This window comes from Salmo salar, chromosome 13, assembly GCF_965601325.2.
Source record: "Salmo salar chromosome 13, fSalSal1, whole genome shotgun sequence".
Taxonomy (NCBI): Eukaryota; Metazoa; Chordata; class Actinopteri; order Salmoniformes; family Salmonidae; genus Salmo; species Salmo salar.
The window spans coordinates 46331111-46352774 of record NC_138303.1 but is presented as its reverse complement, the minus strand read 5'-3'; the positions used below and the strand labels follow the sequence as shown (position 1 = coordinate 46352774).

Sequence of the window (21664 nt, the reverse complement as noted above, 5' to 3'; positions counted from 1 at the left end):
TAATCACAGAATTGAGACGTGATTCTTTCAGGAATGTTTATTGGGTGAAGCTGTTCAATGACCAATCAGAAGCCAGGTCAGAACCAGGAAGTGCTTTGTCTGTCTGTCTCCTTCAGGAAGTGTTTGTGTTAAATCTCATCAGCTCACAGCAGACGTTCAGGACCGAGCCAGAAGAGGATGATCAGTAGTATCACACAGCAGAGCACTACCAGATACACACTGAGGACAACCCAGCGGCAGTGCCACATCCAATGGGCCAGGGGGTGCTCTCTGCACATAGGGCCACACCTAAAAAGAGAAGCTGGGTGTCACTGTCATGGCAATAAGGTATGGAAGAATAAATGTTGAACTGCAATATACTTCCATAGTAGTGACATCAGAGAAAGTCAAAGTATAGCCCCCCACACATTGACTCTGTACCGGTACCCCCTGTATATAGCCTCGCCATTGTTATTTTACTGCTGCACTTAAATTTTTTAATAATGTTTTACTTATCTATTTTTTTACTTTGTCTTAAAACTGCATTGATGGTTAATAGGGATCCCTTAACGCTCAAATCCCATTAGCGGGATATATTTGACAACATCCGGTGAAATTGCAGAGCGCCAAATTCAAACTACAGAAATATATTTAACATTCATATAAATACAAGTGTAATACATCAAAATAAAGCTTAACTTCTTGTTAATCCAGCCTCTGTGTCAGATTTCAAAAAGGCTTTACGGCGAAAGAACACCATGCGATTATCTGAGGACAGCGCCCCGCATACAAAAACATGAAAACCATTTTTCAACCAGGCTAATGTGACACGAAAGTCAGAAATAACGATATAATAAATGCCTTACCTTTGAAGATCTTCATCTTTTTGCAATCCCAAATGTCTCAGTGACACAATGAATGGTCGTTTTGTTCGATACATTTCTTCTTTATATCCCCAAAATGTCAATTTATATGGCGCGTTTGATTCAGAAATACACCGGTTCCAACTCGCCCAACATGACTACAAAGTATCTGATAAGTTACCTGTAAACTTGGTCCAAACATTTCAAACAACTTTTCTAATCCAACCTCAGGTACCCTAAAATGTAAATAATCGATCAAATTTAAGACGGAATAAACGGTTTCCAATACCGGAGAAAAATAACGAGGAGCGCGCTCCTTTTCACGCGCACCAAAAGACTTGAGTCCATCTGAGTGACACATGGAAAGAATAGGACTACTTCTTAATTTCTCAAAAGAAAAACATCGAACAATTTCTAAAGACTGTTGACATATAGTGAGGAACTGCAATCTGGGCCCTAATAAATCAGGTTTCCCATAGAAAAGCATTGGAAAACACAATGACCTCAAAAAAAAATCCCTGGATGGATTGTGCTCGGGGTTTCGCCTGACAAATCAGTTCTGTTCTACTCACAGACATTATTTTAACAGTTGTCGAAACTTTAGAGTGTTTTGTATCCAATACTACCATGCATATGCATATCCAAGCTCCTGGGCCTGAGTAACAGGCAGTTTACTTTGGGCACGCTTTTCATCCGGATGTGAAAATACTGCCCCCTATCCCGAAGAAGTTTTTAAGGGCTTGTTAGTAAGCATTTCACTGTAAGGTCTACACCTGTTGTATTCGGCGCACGTGACAAATACAATTTGATTTGATTTGATTATAAGTGACTTACGTTCCAGTGATGCATTGGTCGGTGTGTGTCATCATTGTTTTCTCTCTGTTCCCTTTCCTCCTCTCCGTCCTCTCCAGTGCGGACTTGCCTTTATGGCTGTACCTTATTAAAGTATCCAAAGGTGAACTTTCACAGACACACATGCCATGTTAGAATACAACAACAAGGCCCTTGTTAAGCCAATTCCTTGTTGTGTTATTGTGCCATTGTCGTGTTATTATTGTACCTCTGAACATGTGTATAACAGGGTCGAACTGTTGATGTGTTAAAACGCTGTCTCTCTCAGGGCTAGGTGTAGGCAATTGTCAATTAATGGCATGGCTGCCATGCCCAGGTATAAAAGCTGTGCTTTACCCTTTGTTTTGGGGGATCCCTTCACAATTGTACAGGCTAGTGTGCCTTGGGAGGACAGGGGCAGTTGCTGTGGTGTAATCCAAATTCTACTGTGACCCAAATTGTAACCATCTATGGCAAGGTGTGCCCCTCTTCGCTGGTAGCTGTTCTCCTCCCTTGGCACGCCTTCCTCGATATTGGTTTGGTATGTATTTATTGTGTGTTGGCCAGATAATCGGAATGTAAATATATTATGAGACTTAAACGTGATTTTTGAATACTCGGACAATGATTATTGCAATAACTAAACTCAGTAAAAAAAAGAAATGTCCTCTCACTGTCAACTGCGTTTATTTTCAGCAAACTTAACATGTGTAAATATTTGTATGAACATAACAAAATTCAACAAATGAGAGATAAACTGAACGAGTTCTACAGACATGTGACTAACCCTGGGCATCTTTCTTTTGGTGTTTTTCAGAGTCAGTAGAAAGGCCTCTTTAGTGTCCTAAGTTGTCATAACTGTGACCTTAATTGCCTACCGTCTGTAAGCTGTTAGTGTCTTAACGACCTTTCCAGATGCATGTTCATTAATTGTTTATGGTTCATTGAACAAGCATGGGAAACAGTGTTTAAGCCCTTTACAATGAAGATCTGTGAAGTTATTTGGATTTTAACTAATTATCTTTGAAAGACAGGGTCCTGGAAAAGGGAGGTTTCTTTTCTTGCTGAGTTTATGATTTGTTTGTCAGCAGACACTGTGCCGAGCGCTAGGCGCTGAAGATATTGTCCAAATCTAACATCTTGATCACACTTAAAGCGTCATTGGGCAAAATGTTACGCAGCTGGATATATGTGCAACAAAAGTTCAACATTCACATTCTGCTACCATTTCTGTCAAGCCGTCTACGCATACAGTTTGACTCATGAACATACTTCTGGTGAACCAAAATGCAATGACGCTGTCGATGTGATCGGTGTTTTATGCAACAATTTCAAAGACTTTCCTGAGTTATAGTTCATATAAGGGGGAAAAAGTCAATCGAAATAAATTCATTAAGCCCTAATCTATGGATATCACATGACTGGGATATGCATCTGTTTGTCACAGAAACCTTTAAAAAAAAACGATAGGGGCATGGATCGGAAAACCAGTCAGTATCTGCGACACATCTCCTTTGCATAGAGTGGATCAGGCTGTTGATTGTGATCTGTGGAATGTTGTCCCACTCCTCTTCAATGGCTGTGCGAAGTTGCTGTATATTGGCGGGAACTGGAACAGGCTGTCGTACACATCTATCCAGAACATCCTAAACATGCTCAATTGCTGAAATGGTGAGTAAGCAAGCCATGGAAGAATTGGGACATTTTCAGCTTCCAGGAATCGTGTACAGATCCTTGTGACATGGGGCCGTGTATTTATCATGCTGAAACATGAGGTGATGGCGGCAGATGAATGGCATGACAATGGACCTCAGGATCTCATTACTGTATCTCTGTGCATGCAAATTGCCATCGATAAAATGCAATTGTGTTTGCTGTCCGTAGCTTATGCCTGCCCATACCATAGCCCCACTGCCACCATGGGGCACTCTGTTCACAAGGTTGATATCAGCAAACCAATCGGCCACACGACGCCATACACGTGGTCTTAGGTTGTGAGGCCAGTTGGACGTACTGCTAAATTCTCTAAAATGATGTTGGAGGCGGCTTAAGGTAGAGAAATTAACATTCAATTCACTAGCAACGGCTCTGATGGACATTCCTGCAGTCAGCATGCCAATTGCACGCTCCCTCAAAACATCTTCAGTATTGTGTTGTGTGACAAAACTGCATATTCTAGAATGGCCTTTGTTTAATGATCATGCTGTTTAATCATATCAAGCTTCTTGATACGTCACACCTGTCAGGTGGATGGATTATCTTGGCAAAGAAGAAATGCTCACTAACAGGGATGTAAACAAATTTGGGCACAACATTTGTGCGTATGGAACATTTCTGGGATCTTTTAACATGGGTCCAATACTTTACATGTTGCGTTTATATTTTTGTTCAGTATAATTTCGTCCTGAGAACTTCCCCTTGCATATAAAAAAGGTGTCGTATTGGCTACAGGAAATGTTATTTATGTCTAAATTCTATACTGTACCTCATGCTGTTTTTCTTGGTGTCCACTTCGTTTGGCTTGTGTGTGAGAGTGGGACAGGTTGCTATATAGACTGGAGAAAGGTCTGGTTCCGGTGGTGACTGGACAACAGCAGCGACTTCTTGTTTGTTATCATCATGGGCTTCATGTGGTCTTGAATCAGCAAAAAGGTTTGGTTGGTGGCAGGTTTAGGGTCAATTCCAATTTAATTTGAAATTTCAATTAAATTCTTGAATTCACTCATGAAGTGGAGAATTTGTTAAATTCAATTTGAATTTCAACAATCTTCATGTCATGGAATTAGAATTGTAAAACATTTAATCTTTGGAATTTAATTGGAATTTAGTATTTCTACATATCCCAGGTAGTGGAATTAATGCATCAAACATTGACTATAGTATTTATTTTAAATAATTTGAATTTGTATTTCTATATTTCATTTCCAGTATAGCTAGGCTGTCTGAACAGTGACTTGATCAGCCTGAAAGCCTGACGGAATTACATTTGAATTTGTGGAATTGTTGGGGATAATACTGAATTGGGAATTGAAGTCTTGGATTTGACCTAACATTGGAATTGAATGGAATTGAATTCTCTGAATTCAAAGACTGACTTGGAATTTGAATTAAATGAAATGAAAATTACAGCGAGAAAATTGAAGTAAATTCTAATTTCCTTTAACCCTTGCATGTAGATACTGTATATGCCTATGTAGCACATGGGGATGTGTGAAATGTACTCCTCAGCCTGAAGTGTCCCGCTTGCGTCCCCTCATTGCTAGCTTTTGAGGTGGCGCGATCGGGCTAATATGCTTGAGGGAGGACGTTCATGTGTGTTTGTGAGGCAGGGGTTCCGAGTTTGCGCCAGGTATGGGCCGAATCGGGAGGAAGTGGTACTCGCTAAGCAAGCAGCGTGAAGTCCTTTACACCTACATTACCTGCCATCCAGTAAGGGAACATCCATCTCTTCTGTCTTGACCATGACTGAAGGGTTGGACTCTGTGATGGAGTCCATTGATGGAGATGGGGTTGAGAGTGACTTCTTGCCTATCCCAAGATCTAATGAGAATGACTTCTGCAGCCCTCTTTCCCGTTTTCTCTTTTCCTGAAGCAAAAGAAAAGGCAGATAGTTGGTGTGGGTGGGTGCGTGCATGTCTTTGCAGAGGAAGGACTTGAACTGCACAGACCTGGGCTTGTTTGGTGACCACTGCTATGCTGACCCTTCGACGACTTGCACCAATGTGCAACTAGAAGAACGAGAGGAAGGAAGAGAGACAGGAAAGGGATTGGAGGTTAAAACAAGACAAAAACAATTATGACACGATGTTATACATAGTGAATATCCTCTGCATGAAGACAGGGAAGTGCTCCTACCTGCTGAGAGGTTTTATTGTCCCTCTGCCTGAACTCTCCTTCATCTGCAGCGAGAGACCCACCAGTCAGATAACAGCATCTGTGCCTATTACATACCAAGCCATGTTCAGGTAGACCTATGATGGTTCAGTGAACCATGCTTACGTGATAAGTAACCTCACCGACGACCTAGACCTGAAATCTAGGTCTAGGCTTTAGCTCAGCGGGCTAACACAGTCTTGTGGCGTGCGGGACATCCGAGTCTGAACCCAGACAGTTACACTGGTGGTACTTACCTCTCGGGTCGCTGTAGTTCCTACAGAGGGTTTTCCTGTTGAGTTTCTTGGTCTCGTCCAGCTCCGTGATGTCTCTCTCATAACGCCTCTTCAGGTTGTCAACGTGGCTCACCATCAGCTCCACCGCTCGACTCACACGAGCCTCCTACCATACAGAGTACAGCTACATTGAGTATGTATACGGTATGTGTAGGCAGAGTATATAAACATGTACTGAACCACAAAGAATAGCAGCTCCATTCTACTCAAGTGTGATGATGTGTGATGATTGTGTCCTTCCCCATTGATTCAGTCATTGGCGTGTAATGTGTAGCTGATCCAATCCATAATCAAAGTCTTGAGCTAGATAGACTGTACAGTAATGTCTGCGTGAGAGAGACTACCTGATGTACAGCTCCCAACACCTCTGCTGTGTTGGAGATTCTCTCCACTGTTCCTCCCAGTATATCCAGACACAGCTCTAGTCTCTGGAGGATCTTACTGCGCGTACTGTCCAGACACAGATCCTTTAGAGTCTGACAACACAGTGAGACAGGTCAAAACTCTGTTACAAAAACCCTCATATACAATACACACATTGTATGCTATAGGCCTTATATTCCCCCCCATGACAAGCTGAAGCTTGTCATCATATTCATTAGAAAAAATAAGGTCACTCATAGGTACTAACTCACACTTTCACTCTGGCTCAAACATCATTTATTACGATTAAGGGTCTCAGAGATTGGTGAGTGGAACAGGCTAGAGGGGAAACGTCCAATACTTCTCTTCCTTCATTGCAGTGACCCTATCAACCCTCCTCCTCCAATACCTCCAGTGTCTCCCGGCCTCTCATCAACTCCAGCTGGATGTTCTCCTCAGCCAGGTTCCTTGCATGCTCCTCTGCCTGCAGCCTCTGCTTCAGGGTGTACTGGTCACTACGAAAGGCCAGCGCAATCTGGGAGAATACATTCTGGATAGAATAGAATGGAATAGAACAGAATGGAATAGAATAGAAGAGAATATAGTAGAATAGAATACAATAGAGTAGAATACAAAATAATATAATAAATTACAATAGAACTGTATAGATCCTTAATGGGAAATGAAGGTGTTACAGGCTTACCATACAACATCATAAGGGGGGACAGGGGTTGGGGGAATCAGATAGTACACACAATACCCAAGGTGTATCCCTATGATTGCAATGCATCATAACATAATGTTAATGAGGACTACTGATGGATTGCCTTACCTCCACTTGTTCCTCTGACATCTTAGCACTGTGATTAGAGGGAGGGAGGGACAGACAGATGAAGAGGGAGAGTGAGAGAGGGAGAGAGACACAGAGAAAGAAAGAGTAAGAAAGAGAAAGAGAGATGCCCAATGAGCCAGCTCAAGACAACAAAGAACCAAACACATTACCAAACACATATCTGGGACAATGGCAGGACTTCAACACTTTAACAACAAGTCTGGATTAGGGATGAGACGATCTGTTCTTGATCATTACCAATATAGTGATGGTTATCGTCAGTCACACAGAGGATAAAACCTGACCTGTTGAAGCCTACGCGATCTATAATACACAGGTCATTCCATGGCGTAACCGGCTGCTGTTCTTCAATGGACTCTATGAATGAAAGACAACAACATGCCAAGTTATTCTTCCTAACTGGACTCTGTATGAAAGACACCAACATGCCAAGTTATTATTCACGTCAGATCAGAGCCTTGTGGTTCACAGTGCTACTACATTAGGATGGTCCCCATAGATCTGTTGATGCTCAAACTATCATTCATATCGCGTCACTATTTTTACAAAAACACTGGTTTCCACTAAAAGTATTCTTTGATAATTGCACACACGATATCCGCCCCAAAAACAACAATGAAATAATGACTCCGTTATTGCTAGAGAGGGCATACTAGGGTACTATACCTTCCTCACTGTCCTCACTGTCTAGCACGATTAGCATCTTGGTCGGCTGATCACTTTGTTTAGGTGTCCCCTCATCAGGCTGGAAGAATAGAAACCCTGACTCACTCGGACATTATGAGCCCACTGTATTAGGTACAGTCTGAATCATTAGCAGAGGGTTTGTATAGCCAGAGGAAAGACGGTCTGACTCACCTGAGGGTGCAGAGTATGGATCGGCACCATAGCAGCAGAACGATGCTACTAGAGAATGGGGACCAAAGACAACTGCTACCTGTCCCTTGGACCAAAGCCAGAGTAAGAAAGTAGAATAAAGGTAAAATAATCAAGAAGGCAAGAATAAGACCACAATAAGATCTGCATATCACTCTGAGAAAAAAAAGAGATTCCTTACCATCTGTCTTACTCCTTTGATCTCTTCACTCGCTCTGTCAGTCTCAGAGGACTGCGCTCAGGACGTCAGTAATCCTATTATGAGATCCTCAGTCAGGGAAGTAGACCAGGATAAGTACAGTACCTATTAGGTACTACCTAAACCAGCTCAGTGTGTGTGTGTGTGTGTGTGTGTGTGTGTGTGTGTGTGTGTGTGTGTGTGTGTGTGTGTGTGTGTGTGTGTGTGTGTGTGTGTGTGTGTGTCAGCTCACACCATCACTGCTTAGGCGTGTGTTGTTACGTAACAACAAACAATCAGGGCTGTCTAGGCAGTAGTTAGAGCCGGAGGTTAAGTTGGAAGCAGTCAGCCCACCACCATCGTCTGTTGTCCGTTCATCTAGACGCCTAGACTGACTTCCTCCCACCTCCTTACTTACAATAATCCTCTTGAAACAACTTGTGTTTTAGACAAGTGAATGCATTTTTGTTATTGACACTGAGGAATTGTATGTGGCTTCTGCTGTATATTTCCAGATCTACACTATCATAAGAGTTCCCTCTGTCTCTAAGGTGTTTGAGGGAAACGGTCTCAACTAGAACACAAACAAGACAGAACAGAAGATTGTAGGATCTTGGCAGGTCAATTCGTAGAAAAGAAAGGCAGTTTGACAGGTAGCTGATGGGCCGACAATAACCAAAGGAGGTGGCAAGACAACACAAACAGATCTGGAACCATGCTAGTTTGGTTCTCTCATAACGAGAGGTTTTTCTATAGTGATCTTGATATACAAGGTAGTTTGAGTCTCTAGTAGAGACCAGTGTTAATTTCGTAAACAAAAACAGTGACTAAAATATTTGTCAAACACCAATTTTTTTTGTGCCAAGTGACGAGACTATAACGGACTAAATAATAGACCCAGAAAAAACTGTAACTAAACGGGATGAGACTAAATTATCTCTGCACAATTGATATTAGCAGCACAGATACGCAGTATTGTTCAGCAGTGGGTTGGATGTGCCACACCCGGCACACACAGCTTAGATCAGCTGGTGAGCTGCAGGTGAGCAAGCAATGAGTGTGGGCATTGCAGCCTGGTCTCATAGACTAGACGTAACATAGTAAATGTAAATCCAAGACACTCAAATTAGTATATGTTGTTGGGCAGACAAGCTTCGCCCTGGCCCCACCTCCGATTATGCACATCACAATGGCAACTCTCTTGCTTACCCGTAGCTAACCAGTCACCACCAGCCTTCTAGTTAGTTACTCTTTGCCTGGTTAAGAAACACAAGTTGCTTTACAAAATTAAAAACAATAGCAGCATTGAGTTTAATGATAAAACAACAGTCAAGCTATGTTTTTCTCTACCTTGAGTATAGAAAAGTAGGCGGTCCTTGAATTTGTAGTCTCGCTCAACCCTTCCACTTTCCCCACTGCATTTTATATCCAGGTTCTGTAGCTAAACGGCTAGAGAGATTACCGTTCAAAAGATATGATCCATAATACAGGCACTATGTTTTTTTCTTTCTATCATGCATTGGCAGGCCGAATTTTACATTCATAAAGCATATCGCGGACCGGACCGTTGACTGACATTGTTTAGTCATGTTACCTCATTAGCTAGCTATAGCTAACAACCTGGGGAGCGTTCAGCAGGATGCAATGTCTTGGAACGTTCAGATAGAAATATGCTATGTAGAACAAACATGCCTCTCTGACATGTAGAGTAAGGAATAACATTGGCTCCATTCATGGAATTTCTATATGCAACATTCGAGAATGTTTTGCAACGAACGTGGCCCTTTTAACATTACCATTTGTCGGCACAGAAAGAAAGGAAAAGGGACACCAAAAAATGTATTTACTAAATTCCTCTTGCCACTACACTATATCCGACTTTATTTTGAGTTAATGTGGACCCAGTGACTGAGACATAAGCACTTGGACCAGGACTCGAGCACTGGGACTCGGACTTCTGCCGTAGGTACTTGTGACTCGACCATTGGTGACTCGGAGACGAGCACAGGGGACTCAAGGTTTAGTGACTGACACCTCTCCCTCTCTCTTTGTGCAAAGGTGTCATAAAGGCAAAGTGTGGCTACTTTGAAGAATCTCAAATATAAAATTGATTTTGCTTGTTTAACACTTTTTCTGGTTACTACATGATTCCATATGTGTCATTTCAGAGTTTTGATGTCTTCACTATTATTCTACAATGTAGAAACTAGTAAAAATAAAGAAAAACCCTGGAATGAGTTGGTGTCCAAACGTTTGACTGGTACTGTATGTCTATATACATATATAGTTTATTAGGTACACCACCCCAACTGGTTTTCTCCTACAGACAGTGAGTCACGTGGCCGTGGCTTGCTATATAAAGCAGGCAGACGGGCATCGAGGTATTCAGTTACTGTTCGATTGAACGTTAGAAATGTGCAAATCGAGTGACCTAAGAGACTTTGAGCGTGGTATGATTGTCGGTGCTAGGCGTGCAGGTTCCAGTATCTCAGAAACGTCTGGCCTTCTGGGCTTTTCAAGGACGACAGTGTCAAGGGTTTACCGAGAATGGGGCGACAAACAAAAACAAAGTCAGCGGCAGCGGCAGTCCTGAGATCAAAAACAGCTCATTGATGATAGATCAAAGGAAAATGGCAAGAATCATGCAAGCTAACAGGCGGGCCACAAACAGGCCAATAACTGTGCAGTACAACAGTGGTGTGCAGAATGACATCTCGGAACGCACAACTCGGCAGTCCTTGTCGCGGATGGGCTATTGCAGCAGACAAACACACCGGGTTCCACTCATATCAGCTAAAAACAAGAAGAAGCAGCTCCAGTGGGCACGTGATCACAAACACTGGACAACTGAGGACTGGAAAAACATTGTCTTGTCCCACGAATCCCAGTTCCTGTTGTGTCATGCTGATGGCAGAGTCAGGATTTGGCGTAAGCAGCATGAGTCCATGGCCCCATCCTGCTTGGTGTCAACGGTACAGGCTGGGTGGTGTAATGGTGTGGGGAATGTTTTCCTGGCACACATTAGGTCCCTTGATACCAATTGAGCAATGTTTCCATGCCCCAAAGAATTCAGGTTGTTCTGAAGGCTAAGGGGGTCTGACCCGTTTCTAGATTGGTGTACCTAATAAAAAATTACAGAGAACCGAGGCAGGTAGGCCTGGAGTAGCGATTGCATAGCGACGTTACAGCTGTGACTAGACAGCGTGAGGCGGGTTCAGAGAGGGAAAAGACATGCTGGGGGAAACAGTATGGGAGAAGTAGTCTGACACAGGAGGGACAGCACCTCAAACATAGAGGACGTGTACTCCGAGAATGCGCAGACCAACTGGCAAGTGTCTTCACTGATATTTTCAACCTGTCCTCGACTGAGTCTGTAATACCAACATGTTTCAAGCAGACCACTATAGTCCCTGTGCCCAAGAACTACCGACCCGTAGCACTCACGTCTGTAGCCATGAAGTGCTTTGAAAGGCTGGTCAAGGCTCACATCAACACCATTATCCTAAAAACCCTAGAACCACTCCAATTTGCATACCACCCCAACAGATCCACAGATGATGCAATCTCTATTGCACTCAACACTGCCCTTTCTCATCTGGACAAAAGGAACACCTATGTGAGAATGCAATTCATTGACTACAGCTCAGCGTTCAACACCATAGTTCCCTCAAAGCTCATCACTAAGCTAAGGACCCTGGGACTAAACACCTCCCTCTGCAACTGGATCCTGGACTTCCTGACGCCCGCCCCCAGGTGGTAAGGGTAGGTAACAACACATCCGCCACGCTGATCCTCAACACAGGTGCCCCTCAGGGGTGCATGCTCAGTCCCCTCCTGTACTCCCTGTTCACCCATGACTGCAAAGCCAAGCACGACTCCAAAACCATCACCAAGTTTGCCAATGATGCAACAGTGGTAGGCCTGATCATCGACAACGACGAGACAGCCTATAGGGAGGAGGTCAGAGACCTGGCCGTGTGGTGCCAGGACAACAACCTCTCCCTCAACGTGATCAAGACAAAGGAGTTGATTGTGGACTACAGGAAAAGGAGGACCGATCATGCCCCCATTCTCATCAACGGGGCTGTAGTGGAGCAGGTTGAGAGCTTCAAGTTCCTTGGTGTCCACATCACCAACAAACTATCGTGATCCAAACACACTAAGACAGTCGTGAAGAGGGCACGGCAAAACCTATTCCTGCTCAGGAAACTGAATGATTTGGCATGGGTCCTCAGATCCTCAAAAGGTTCTACAGCTGCACCATCGAGAGCATCCTGACTGGTTGCATCACTGCCTGGTATGGCAACTGCTCGGCCTCCGACTGCAAGGCACTTCAGAGGGTACTGTGTACGGCCCAGTATATCACTGGGGCCAAGCTTCCTGCCATCCAGGACCTCTATAACAGGCGGTGTTAGAGGAAGGCCCTAAAAATTGTGAAAGACTCCAGCCACCCTAGTCATCAACAGATTCTACCCCCAAGCCAAAAGATTCCTGAACAGCTAACCAAAGGAGTACCCAGACCCTTCTTTTACGCTGCTGCTACTCTCTGTTTATTATCTATGCATAATCACTTTAACTCTACCTACATGTACATATTACCTCAATTACCTCGACTAACCGGTGCCCCCGCACATTGACTCTGTACCGGTACCCCGTGTACTCGCTATTGATATTTTACTGCTGCTGTTTAATTATTTGTTACCTTTATTTTCTATTTTTTTCTTAAAACTGCATTGTTGGTTAAGGGCTTATAAGAAAGCATTTCACTTTAAGGTCTACACCTGTTGTATTCAGCACATGTGACAAATAGAATTGGATTGGATTTGATTTGAGACATACAGTACATATTCACAGTACCCCCCTTCTCTGTTTTATCTTTTTTCTTACTGCTGATTAGTCTGCCGTTGTTTTGACCTCTGGTTGTTTGTGTTTTATTGTAAAGCAACTTTAGGTCCTTGAAAAACGTTATTTAAGTCCCATGTATTATCATTATTATATACAGAATTCGCATCAGCTAATGTGATTCGAGGTGCAGTCCAAAACTCTAAATTACAGGTGCAACTCTCTCAGACACAATTACAAAGCTGTAGAATTGTATTAGTTCAGAGTTTAAAACATTACATTTTGCCAGCCATTGGCCTTCATCAGAAAAGCGTCTTAAGTCTGACATGCAGCTATGAGGCGAACTCCGCTCGACACCCCATGTTGAATGAACTGTGAGGTGAGGAACATGACTTTTTTCATCGGGAAGTTCTTGAGTGCGGCTGCTGTGCTGTGACTGAGATCAGGAGTGGGCGCCAGCACACAGCTACACAGCTGAGGTAAGGCCTTACATTTTTTTTAAAAAAAAGCATCGTTTATGAACTAAGAAAATTCTCTCAACGTCAGTTAATCCGTGATTTCTATTTCCTACGATAACAATATAACGCTGATGTGACTGAATATAGCCTACAACGGTGTAATGCCCTTTAATTCCCTCACCTTCACATGCTCAGGCAGGGCACCGCATGGACTCACTGCTACTGCTGGCTTCTGTGATGAGATTGTCGACTCTGTCTAACTGTCTGGTCTTTCAAACCCTCCGTTCCTACTGCCGACCCCACACTGCTGCTTCAGCTCCTCGCTCTCTACAGCAGGGAAGAGAGACTCATCTTCATCCTCGTACTCTGCTGTCCAGAGTCCTCAGGTTAAGATTTAGTGGAACAAACTCTGACATGTAATTTCTCCAGTGGTGTAAAGTACTTTGAAGTATTTTTACCTAAGTCGTTTTTGGGGATATCTGTACGTTACTGTTAATATTGGACAACTTTTACTTCACTACATTCCAAAAGAAAACAATGTACTTTTTACTCCATACATTTGTCCTGACACCCAAAAGCACTGGTTACATTGAATGGCTAGCAGGACAGGGAAAAGCTCCAATTCATGCACTTATGACAACCCTTGTCATCCCTACTGCCTCTGCTCTGACTGACTCACTAAACACAAATGCTTGGTTTGTAAATTATGTCTGAGTGATGTTGTGGCCCTGACAGTACATCATTTTTTTGATACACTTTACAATAGTGCCATCTGGTTTGCTTAAGAGGGAATTTGAAATTCTGTACTTTTAAATACATTTTAGCAATTACATTTACTTTTTATACATAAGTATATTTAAAACCAAATACTTTTACTCAAGTAGTATTTTATTGGGTGACTTTCACATTAGTAATGTTCTGTTAGGGCATTACTTTTACTCAAGTATGACAATTGGGAACTTATTCTATCACCACATTTCTCCAACTTACCATCGTTTCGGCATATTTCCAACTGCCAAAGTGTCTCGAGACAAGTGTGGATGCAGCGGTCCGGGTCTGACCATCGCTGGAACACCCACAAAGCCTGGAGGGCACTGGTAGCCCACCGTGAGGAGTGAACAGAGCAACAACCGAGAGCATCCCTCAAACCCTTGCTGGATCTACAGAACCATTTAACTGTAGGTATTGGAAGTGATTCACTCAGTCACAATACTTTTTGAAAACATGCAAGTCATCCACACCAAGCTGTTTTGATGACAACCACTATAGGATTGTGGCTTTAGTATGAAAAGGTTAAAATAGTCAACCCAGTAACTAAGTTTGACATGAAGACAGCAATGGCTGTGTTTAGACAGGCAGCTCAACAGTGATGTTTTTTTTTTTTTTTTAACCAAGTCACATCTTTTCAAAATCAGATCAGTCAAAACATCAAAATTGGGCAGCCTGTGTTAAACTTTATTGGCTTCAAGTCAAACTTGGTTACTGGGGGGGGGGGGGGGGGGGGGTGTTCAACATTCATACTGAAGCCAAAACAGTATACAGTGGTGGTCATCTAACCCTGAAGCAGGTTAGACACAGCCATTCCCCGAAGCAGGTTAGACAGAATGAGCAAAACAATAAAAACAGGCGAACTGTGAAACTATGTTTAATTCTCTTTTCTGTGCGTGCAAATACAAACAGGTTAGAAGTAATAAAAAGACATTAGGGTCTTCAATCAGCATGTCAACAAGAGTGTCATGCCCTGTCAACAGTACAGTAAAGCATCTCAAGTACAGTGGAGACTGCTGAGGGGAGAATGGCTCATAATGGCTGGAATGGTATCAAAAACATGGTTTTCATATGTTTGATTCTAATTCATTCCGGACATTATTATTAGCCATCCTCTCCTCAGCAGCCTCCACTGTCAAATACGTCATAGACGGGTGACAAATAGCAGGGCAAGGTATTGCCCTGAGGCATGGCAAGATTTGTAAGATGCTATAGGAGTATCGCCATGTCTTAGGGCAAGGCAAAGTATACCTCCAATTTAGACATAAAATATATAAACTACACATTCTTTAAAAAAAAAAAAATAATAACTTTCTAAATGGTGCAAATGGCAACAGTGACACAGCATTGGCACAAGTAACACTTTTTTTTTTAACAGGACCAACCAATGGAACAGAGGGCAATCTAAAGCAGAGCACCACATCAATTGACCAACTAATCAATTAACCCAGCCTCTACTTGCAATGAACCAACACCATCAACAGCAAGAGAAGAACCAATCTTCCTGTCTAACAACCAGCCCTGGATCCAACCAAAAGTTGGTTAGGATTGTTCATCAAGTGTGGGAGGCTTAAATCCTAGCCTTCGGTACAGTTCTTCAAGCAACAGGTCTGCAAGTGCTGGACCTATACCTCAAACAATTATTTTCCCCACCAGGTGAGCAGATATATGCAGCATATATAGGGACTTCAGTTCTGAGAGACAGTGAGTGAGTGGAAGTCTTCTTTAATGGGGTTAGAATAGAGGCCCTAGCCAACCATTGCATACCAAATCCTTGGAGCAGGGTGGTGCTCAGTATAGGTCATAATCGTCATATTCACTCGGGTACAGGGGGAGCTCATTGTCATCCTCATCATCCAGCAAGTCATCCAGCAGAGTCATAGCAATGACATAGTCAAGAAGTTGTAGGCTGCCCAAGTCATCCAGACTCATTGCATGGTGCTATTGGATAAGAGCAACAAACAAAAAAATCTCCTGCAATTTAGAAATGCATTGAGTGGTCACAATATCAAATGTATGTTCCCGTATATATTTATCCATGTTAAAAATGTGTGTGAAGCTAAAGTGATGTCAAATACTTACAGAATGTGCTGATCTGCGTCGGCGAGGTGGTCTGTAGCCATGAGGCAGGTCATGCCAATAGAGACACTCAGTCTTGAAGGGACAGCATCCATGACGCATAAAGAAACTACATCTTCTTTTACTGGAAAAACAGATGTGACCAGGACAACAGAAAACCTGAGTTTTGGCTAGGGGACAGGGACATTTCAATAACATCAATGGAGGAAAAGCAGGAATTCTTGATTAATCAGGAAGAATCACATTCCTTTAAAGCCAATATCCCAGAAAGAACACCATTTGACAATTCTAGACAAAATGACAAAAGCTAACCTGCATTTCTCTTTGAAGTTACGGATAAGGGTTTCCTTTGGTTGTCCCTCCACCCAGTACTTGTTAGGGACGTAAAACGCGGACTTCACTCTGCACTGTGGGCAGCTCCTTTGGCAAAAACAACAAAATTAGCCCTTCCAGGCAAGTAAAATAAATAATTGAAAACCCCTAGTAAAACAAGACTTTATTTTTATTTTTTATTCTGCCATACACTACACTGCCCTGCCATCTTACTTTATAACTTCTTCATGGAAGTTTTTGGTTTTCCTCCAAGTGACGATGCAGCTCAGGCAGAAAGGATGGCTGCAGTTGGGCAGGATGCCAAAGCGCCTCTCAGCACTGGTCTTCTCGTACACAGTCTCCATGCAGATGCCACAGGTCACATCTTTACTTTGGTTGAAGGATTCCGTATGCTCCTGAGCCGTCTGGAAGGCAGCAGTGGCAGAGGAGGCACCATGCTCTGCTGCTACCTCCAGGGAGGAAGGCTCCTGCTAACAACAAATGTAACAGGCTTCATTGTGCTACTTAGCAGTATTGCTTCCATGCTCAACATCCTAACCAGTAGGTGAACTTGTGTGTTGGCGAGGCAGAGGGCACATGGTCGCTCTGCTTGACAATGTATTAACCAGCTGCGCCACCGAAAATTATCAAATTCAGCAGCAGTGACCTTTCAAGCTGTGGCACAAGCATCTAGGACAATCTTGAATCCCTTAAAGAATAAACACTAAATATTTCCATGTGCTATCAGGGTATATTCTACATCTTGAATTTGAGAATGCATTAAAAAAAATCCTTGAGGTAGCAGAGAAAGTAACCTCATTTCCATAACAATGACAAACCTTCTGATTGACTGGAGGCCTCCATTCGCCTGCTTGAGCCGACAGTGTGCTGGATGGAACTGTAGTTTGGGCCGATGTCTCAGGACACTGTTGGACTGAAGCTTGGGGCTCTGTGACATTAGCATGTGATGACGTCGCTGCAAATAAAAGGTACATTGTTACAACCAAGAGCTACTTCACACACACAAACTCAGCAAAACAAGAAACATCCCTTTTTCAGGACCCTGTCTTTTAAAGATACGTAAAAATCCAAATAACTTCAGATCTTCATTGTAAAGGGTTTCCCATGCTTGTTCAATGAACCATAAACAATTAATGAACATGCACTTGTGGAATGGTCGTTAAGACACTAACAGCTTACAGACGGTAGGCATTTAAGGTCACAGTTATGAAAATGTAGGACACTAAAAGAGGCCTTTCTACTGACTCTGAAAAACACCAAAAGAAAGATGCCCAGGGTTCTTGCTCATCTGCGTCAACGTGCCTTAGGCATGCTGCAAGGACGCATGAGGACTGCAGATGTGGCCAGGGCAATAAATTGCAATGTTGGTACTGAGAGACGCCTAACACAGCTCTACAGGGAGACAGGACGGACAGCTGATCGTCCTCACAGTGGCAGATCACGTGCAACACCTGCACAGGTTCGGTACAGCCAAACATCACAACTGCGGGATAGGTAAAGGATGGCAACAACAACTGCCCGAGTTACACCAGAAACACACAATCCCTCAATCAGTGCTCAGACTGTCCACAATAGGCTGAGAGGCTGGAATGAGGGCTTGTAGGCCTGTTGTAAGGCAGGTCCTCACCAGACATCACCGGCAACAACGTCGCCGGACCAGACAGGACTGGCAAAAAGTGCTCTTCACTGACGAGTCACGGTTTTGTCTCACCAGCGGTGATTGTCGGATTTGCGTTTATCGTCAAAGGAATGAGCGTTACACCGAGGCCTGTACTCTGGAGCGGGATCGATTGGGAGGTGGAGGGTCCGTCATGGTCTGGGGCGGTGTGTCACAGCATCATTGGACTGAGCTTGTCGTCACTGCAGGCAATCTCAATGCTGTGCTTTACAGGGAAGACATCCTCCATGTGGTACCCTTCCTGCAGGCTCATCCTGACATGACCCTCCAGCATGACAATGCAACCAGCCATACTGCTCGTTCTGTGCGTGATTTCCTGCAAGACAGGAATGTCAGTGTTCTGCCATGCCCAGCAAAGAGCCCAGGTCTCAATCCCATTGAGCACATCTGGGACCTGTTGGATCAGAGGGTGAGGGCTAGGGCCATTCCCCCCAGAAATGTCCAGGAACCTTGGTGGAAAAGTGGGGTAACATCTCACAGCAAGAACTGGCAAATCTGGTGCAGTCCATGAGGAGATGCACTACAGTACTTAATGCAGCTGGTGGCCACACCAGATACCGACTGACTTTGATCCCCACCCCCTTTGTTCAGGGAGACATTATTCAAGTTGTGTTAGTCACATGTCTGTGGAACTTGTTCAGTTTATGTCTCAGTTGTTGAATCTTGTTATGTTCATACAAAATATTTACACAAGTTAAGTTTGAAAATAAAACGCAGTTGACGTTTCTTTTTTTTGCTGAGTTTACATGCAGTCAAATTCCTCTGTACAGTACTACAATACACCATCCTAGTCCCAGATCCATTTGAGCGACCTTGCTAACCCCTACGGTCATTGTAACGGCAAACATTTGAGTTTGCAAGACTGGACAAACAGATCAGGAAACAGGTCAACAGTTCACCCCGATGCCAGGTTAAAACATAGCTAACGGGACCAATTGAGGTCATACTCTGTCGTTGCGGTGAAGTTTGCGATGAACCGTCGGCTACATCCTCTTCTGTGATATCAGTGTTCTGACGGCCAAAGTTGTGCTGGAGGTGTGCTACATAGGTCTGCATGGACTCTGAGCCCCGACGTCCTTGGCTGTAAAAGCCCTGTGCCTGTAGTAGAGATGGCTCTGACCCTCTACGTTCTGGTAGTGCATGGCCAACCCACGGGGTGTGAACCACAGGTGCTGAACCCCTCCTACTCAACCCCGCACTGGCTGCCTCAGGATCAGTGATGTGGAGATATCTGTGGAATAGGCAAAACATAATTAAATGACTCAGAAAGTAGGTAGTGTAAAGGTTTATAAGGTAGTCGGATTAGTAAGTCAGGTCATTATGAATGTAATGTCTCACCTGCAGCCATCTCCAAACCAGCATCCACCTTTCTGGAAGTACCTGCATATTTGGGACGTCGGCGGCAACACTGATGGCAACTCGTGTACATAATGACAGCTCGAACCGAATCTGCATGAACCGTTCAAAAATTGCCTGTAAAACAGATGTCAGGGACCAATCACATTCACTGTAGATTTGAGACTGAGCACACACAAAAAAATTAAAATAAAAAACCTGTCAAGACTGCAAGGCTCATGCTCTTCTCGATGTGGGTGTGTAGTGACCGGGGTTCGAACCCTTTTAACCGAACATGTTAGTTACGCGTTAGCAACTAGAGGCAATGAAGTCCATAGCAACGACATTTCAATAGTGTAGTTATAACGATTTTCAATTAACGTTAAATCAATAACTGCTCCTAAAAGAGTCATTATGCTTTAGTAGCACAAGTTGACCAAAATCGCTTTTGTGCGCTACAACCGGATGTAAACATCATTGCAACAGATCAAGACACGCCTGGTGCGCGTTAGGTTAGTCGAAGACTAAACAAAGTTTTCAGAATAGATGGGCTGTGTTTGCGAATCCCGACCCAGTTCTCAAAACAAAACCATACCTGCAAATCCTTCTATTAATTGAAGGACGTTCATAGGAGTCATGGTACGGAAACCCATATTGTTCCATTATTGTTTGTCAAATAAAAGTCGTCTTTGTTTTTCCAAGAACAGACTACAGCAAATGGCACATAAGCGGTTAATATATTACGTCACATACACTATGCCTCGTGCTCCAACACAACTTCACGTTTGTTCATGTTATTCAAATATAACAAGTCAGCAAACAATAGTCAAGGACCTGTGCAGCAGCCATCGACAAAAAAAAGTGCCCTGTGCTGCAGAACATTTTCAGAGGAAGATGAATTGCATTTAGTCACACAGTTATTTCAAACAAATCGCATTCAAGGCCATATGAAACAAGTTACTTTTGGGATGCATACCTACAAGTAACACCACTACGAAAATACGAAGTTCGACCTATATCTGACTCCATTTTCGGCCCTGCGTCTGGTTGATGTTATTGCACACAAAAACTTTTCAACTAAATAGAGAGTGGGCGTTACTTTCACCACCTATCCAATTAGGAAAGGAACCAATGGGATTGAGGTTAGCAATGGGATTCGATTAATCTGGCCCGGGTAGACGTGTTTTGCACCGGGAGAAGGAACCGGGCAGCATCCGGTCGTGAGCCAGGTGCCCCGTTCAAAGTCCACTGCGAAGTCAGCTCAAAACAAAAGTGACGTAATTCGTACGTGGAGTAATGAGTAGGATTCTGTTTTCACACGCAACATGGATAGCTTTTCAAAAGATGTATCTGCCTCCCCGATGAAAACTAGTTTGAAACGGCAAACATATTTTAAATGGAAAAGAGAGATATGGCTCTGGACGATGCACCATGCCGCCTTGTTGACATGACCAAGCAGCACAGATCACTGAGAATGACATTCCTTTCCTCGCTGCTTTTGCCAGTTGACGTCACGGGTAATAGACCGGCGCCCTGCAGCTCAGCATAATCGAATCCGCCCATTGAAAAGCCATGATCAAACATCACATCTGACCAATAGGAACACCACCATAATTAAGCATAAATGTATCAATAACTGTATATGTCTCATTACAATATTGTATATGTTCATTTACTGGAACGTACTAGTCTTTGATATTACCTTTGTAATAAAAAGCAGTATATCAAAAAATATTATTAAATACAAAATTTGAGACAATCATGTACACAAACTATTAAAGTGCTGAAACTTGTATCTGTTCATTATTTGGGCGAAGTACAGTTACTCACAAAAATAACTGTTGCCTTCACAGAGTTTTTGCCATTCTGATTTCTTGAAAAACAACTGTTTCAACTGGAGATAGAATATTCTATTGTTCCCAATTTATCTCATGTGCCTCTCTAAGAAAATTTGGCCCCACAAAAGGACACTCCCCTATAGACTTATAAAACTTACAAGATATTCTTTTTGGGGAAATTTTGTGAATACATACTGCAATTGGAAAACATTTTAGTCTCA

The 21664-nt window shown here is 43.2% G+C and overlaps 2 protein-coding genes across 5 annotated transcripts; both read right to left on the bottom strand.

Annotated features, from left to right (window-relative positions):
- Positions 1-22: 22 nt before the first annotated feature.
- Positions 23-7996, bottom strand: irag3a (inositol 1,4,5-triphosphate receptor associated 3a). The gene is made up of 13 exons (XM_014135718.3): positions 7917-7996; positions 7725-7803; positions 7343-7415; positions 7038-7065; positions 6615-6755; positions 6187-6318; positions 5804-5948; positions 5529-5572; positions 5342-5401; positions 5093-5259; positions 4159-4308; positions 1677-1778; positions 23-288 (listed from the first exon to the last, which is right to left on the bottom strand). The coding sequence occupies exons 1-13, from the start codon at positions 7944-7946 to the stop codon at positions 144-146; spliced, it is 1296 nt and encodes a 431-aa protein (XP_013991193.1). The 5' UTR covers positions 7947-7996; the 3' UTR covers positions 23-143.
- Positions 7997-15041: 7045 nt separating this feature from the next.
- mkrn4 (makorin, ring finger protein, 4) lies at positions 15042-20737 on the bottom strand. 4 transcript variants are annotated; one of them, XM_014135722.3, is made up of 8 exons: positions 20582-20737; positions 19609-19743; positions 19218-19501; positions 17411-17547; positions 16806-17062; positions 16572-16679; positions 16263-16383; positions 15042-16121 (listed from the first exon to the last, which is right to left on the bottom strand). In XM_014135722.3, exons 1-8 carry the CDS (start codon positions 20632-20634, stop codon positions 15972-15974), a joined length of 1245 nt encoding a protein of 414 aa, XP_013991197.3. In that variant the 5' UTR covers positions 20635-20737; the 3' UTR covers positions 15042-15971. The 4 variants fall into 4 exon arrangements, with proteins under 4 accessions (XP_013991197.3, XP_013991198.3, XP_013991195.3 ...); XM_014135723.3 differs by lacking the exon at positions 20582-20737 and adding an exon at positions 20201-20350 and having other exon boundaries at positions 15042-16154; XM_014135720.3 differs by lacking the exon at positions 20582-20737 and adding an exon at positions 20201-20348.
- Positions 20738-21664: the final 927 nt, after the last annotated feature.

Bases quoted from the DNA above. Each gene is read 5' to 3' on its own strand.
- irag3a (XM_014135718.3), bottom strand. From the start codon at position 7,946: ATGGTGCCGATCCATACTCTGCACCCTCAG. The intron at 6,319-6,614 runs GTATTGGAGGAG...CTGTGTTGTCAG, and splicing joins GAGGCCGGGAGACACTGGAG to ACTCTAAAGGATCTGTGTCT. The intron at 5,402-5,528 runs GTAGGAGCACTT...TCGTTCTTCTAG, and splicing joins ACAATAAAACCTCTCAGCAG to TTGCACATTGGTGCAAGTCG.
- mkrn4 (XM_014135720.3), bottom strand. From the start codon at position 20,268: ATGGAACAATATGGGTTTCCGTACCATGACTCCTATGAACGTCCTTCA. The intron at 17,548-19,217 runs GTATGACCTCAA...TTTTATTTGCAG, and splicing joins AACTTCACCGCAACGACAGA to CGACGTCATCACATGCTAAT. The intron at 16,680-16,805 runs GTAAGATGGCAG...TTTTTGCCAAAG, and splicing joins TTCCATGAAGAAGTTATAAA to GAGCTGCCCACAGTGCAGAG.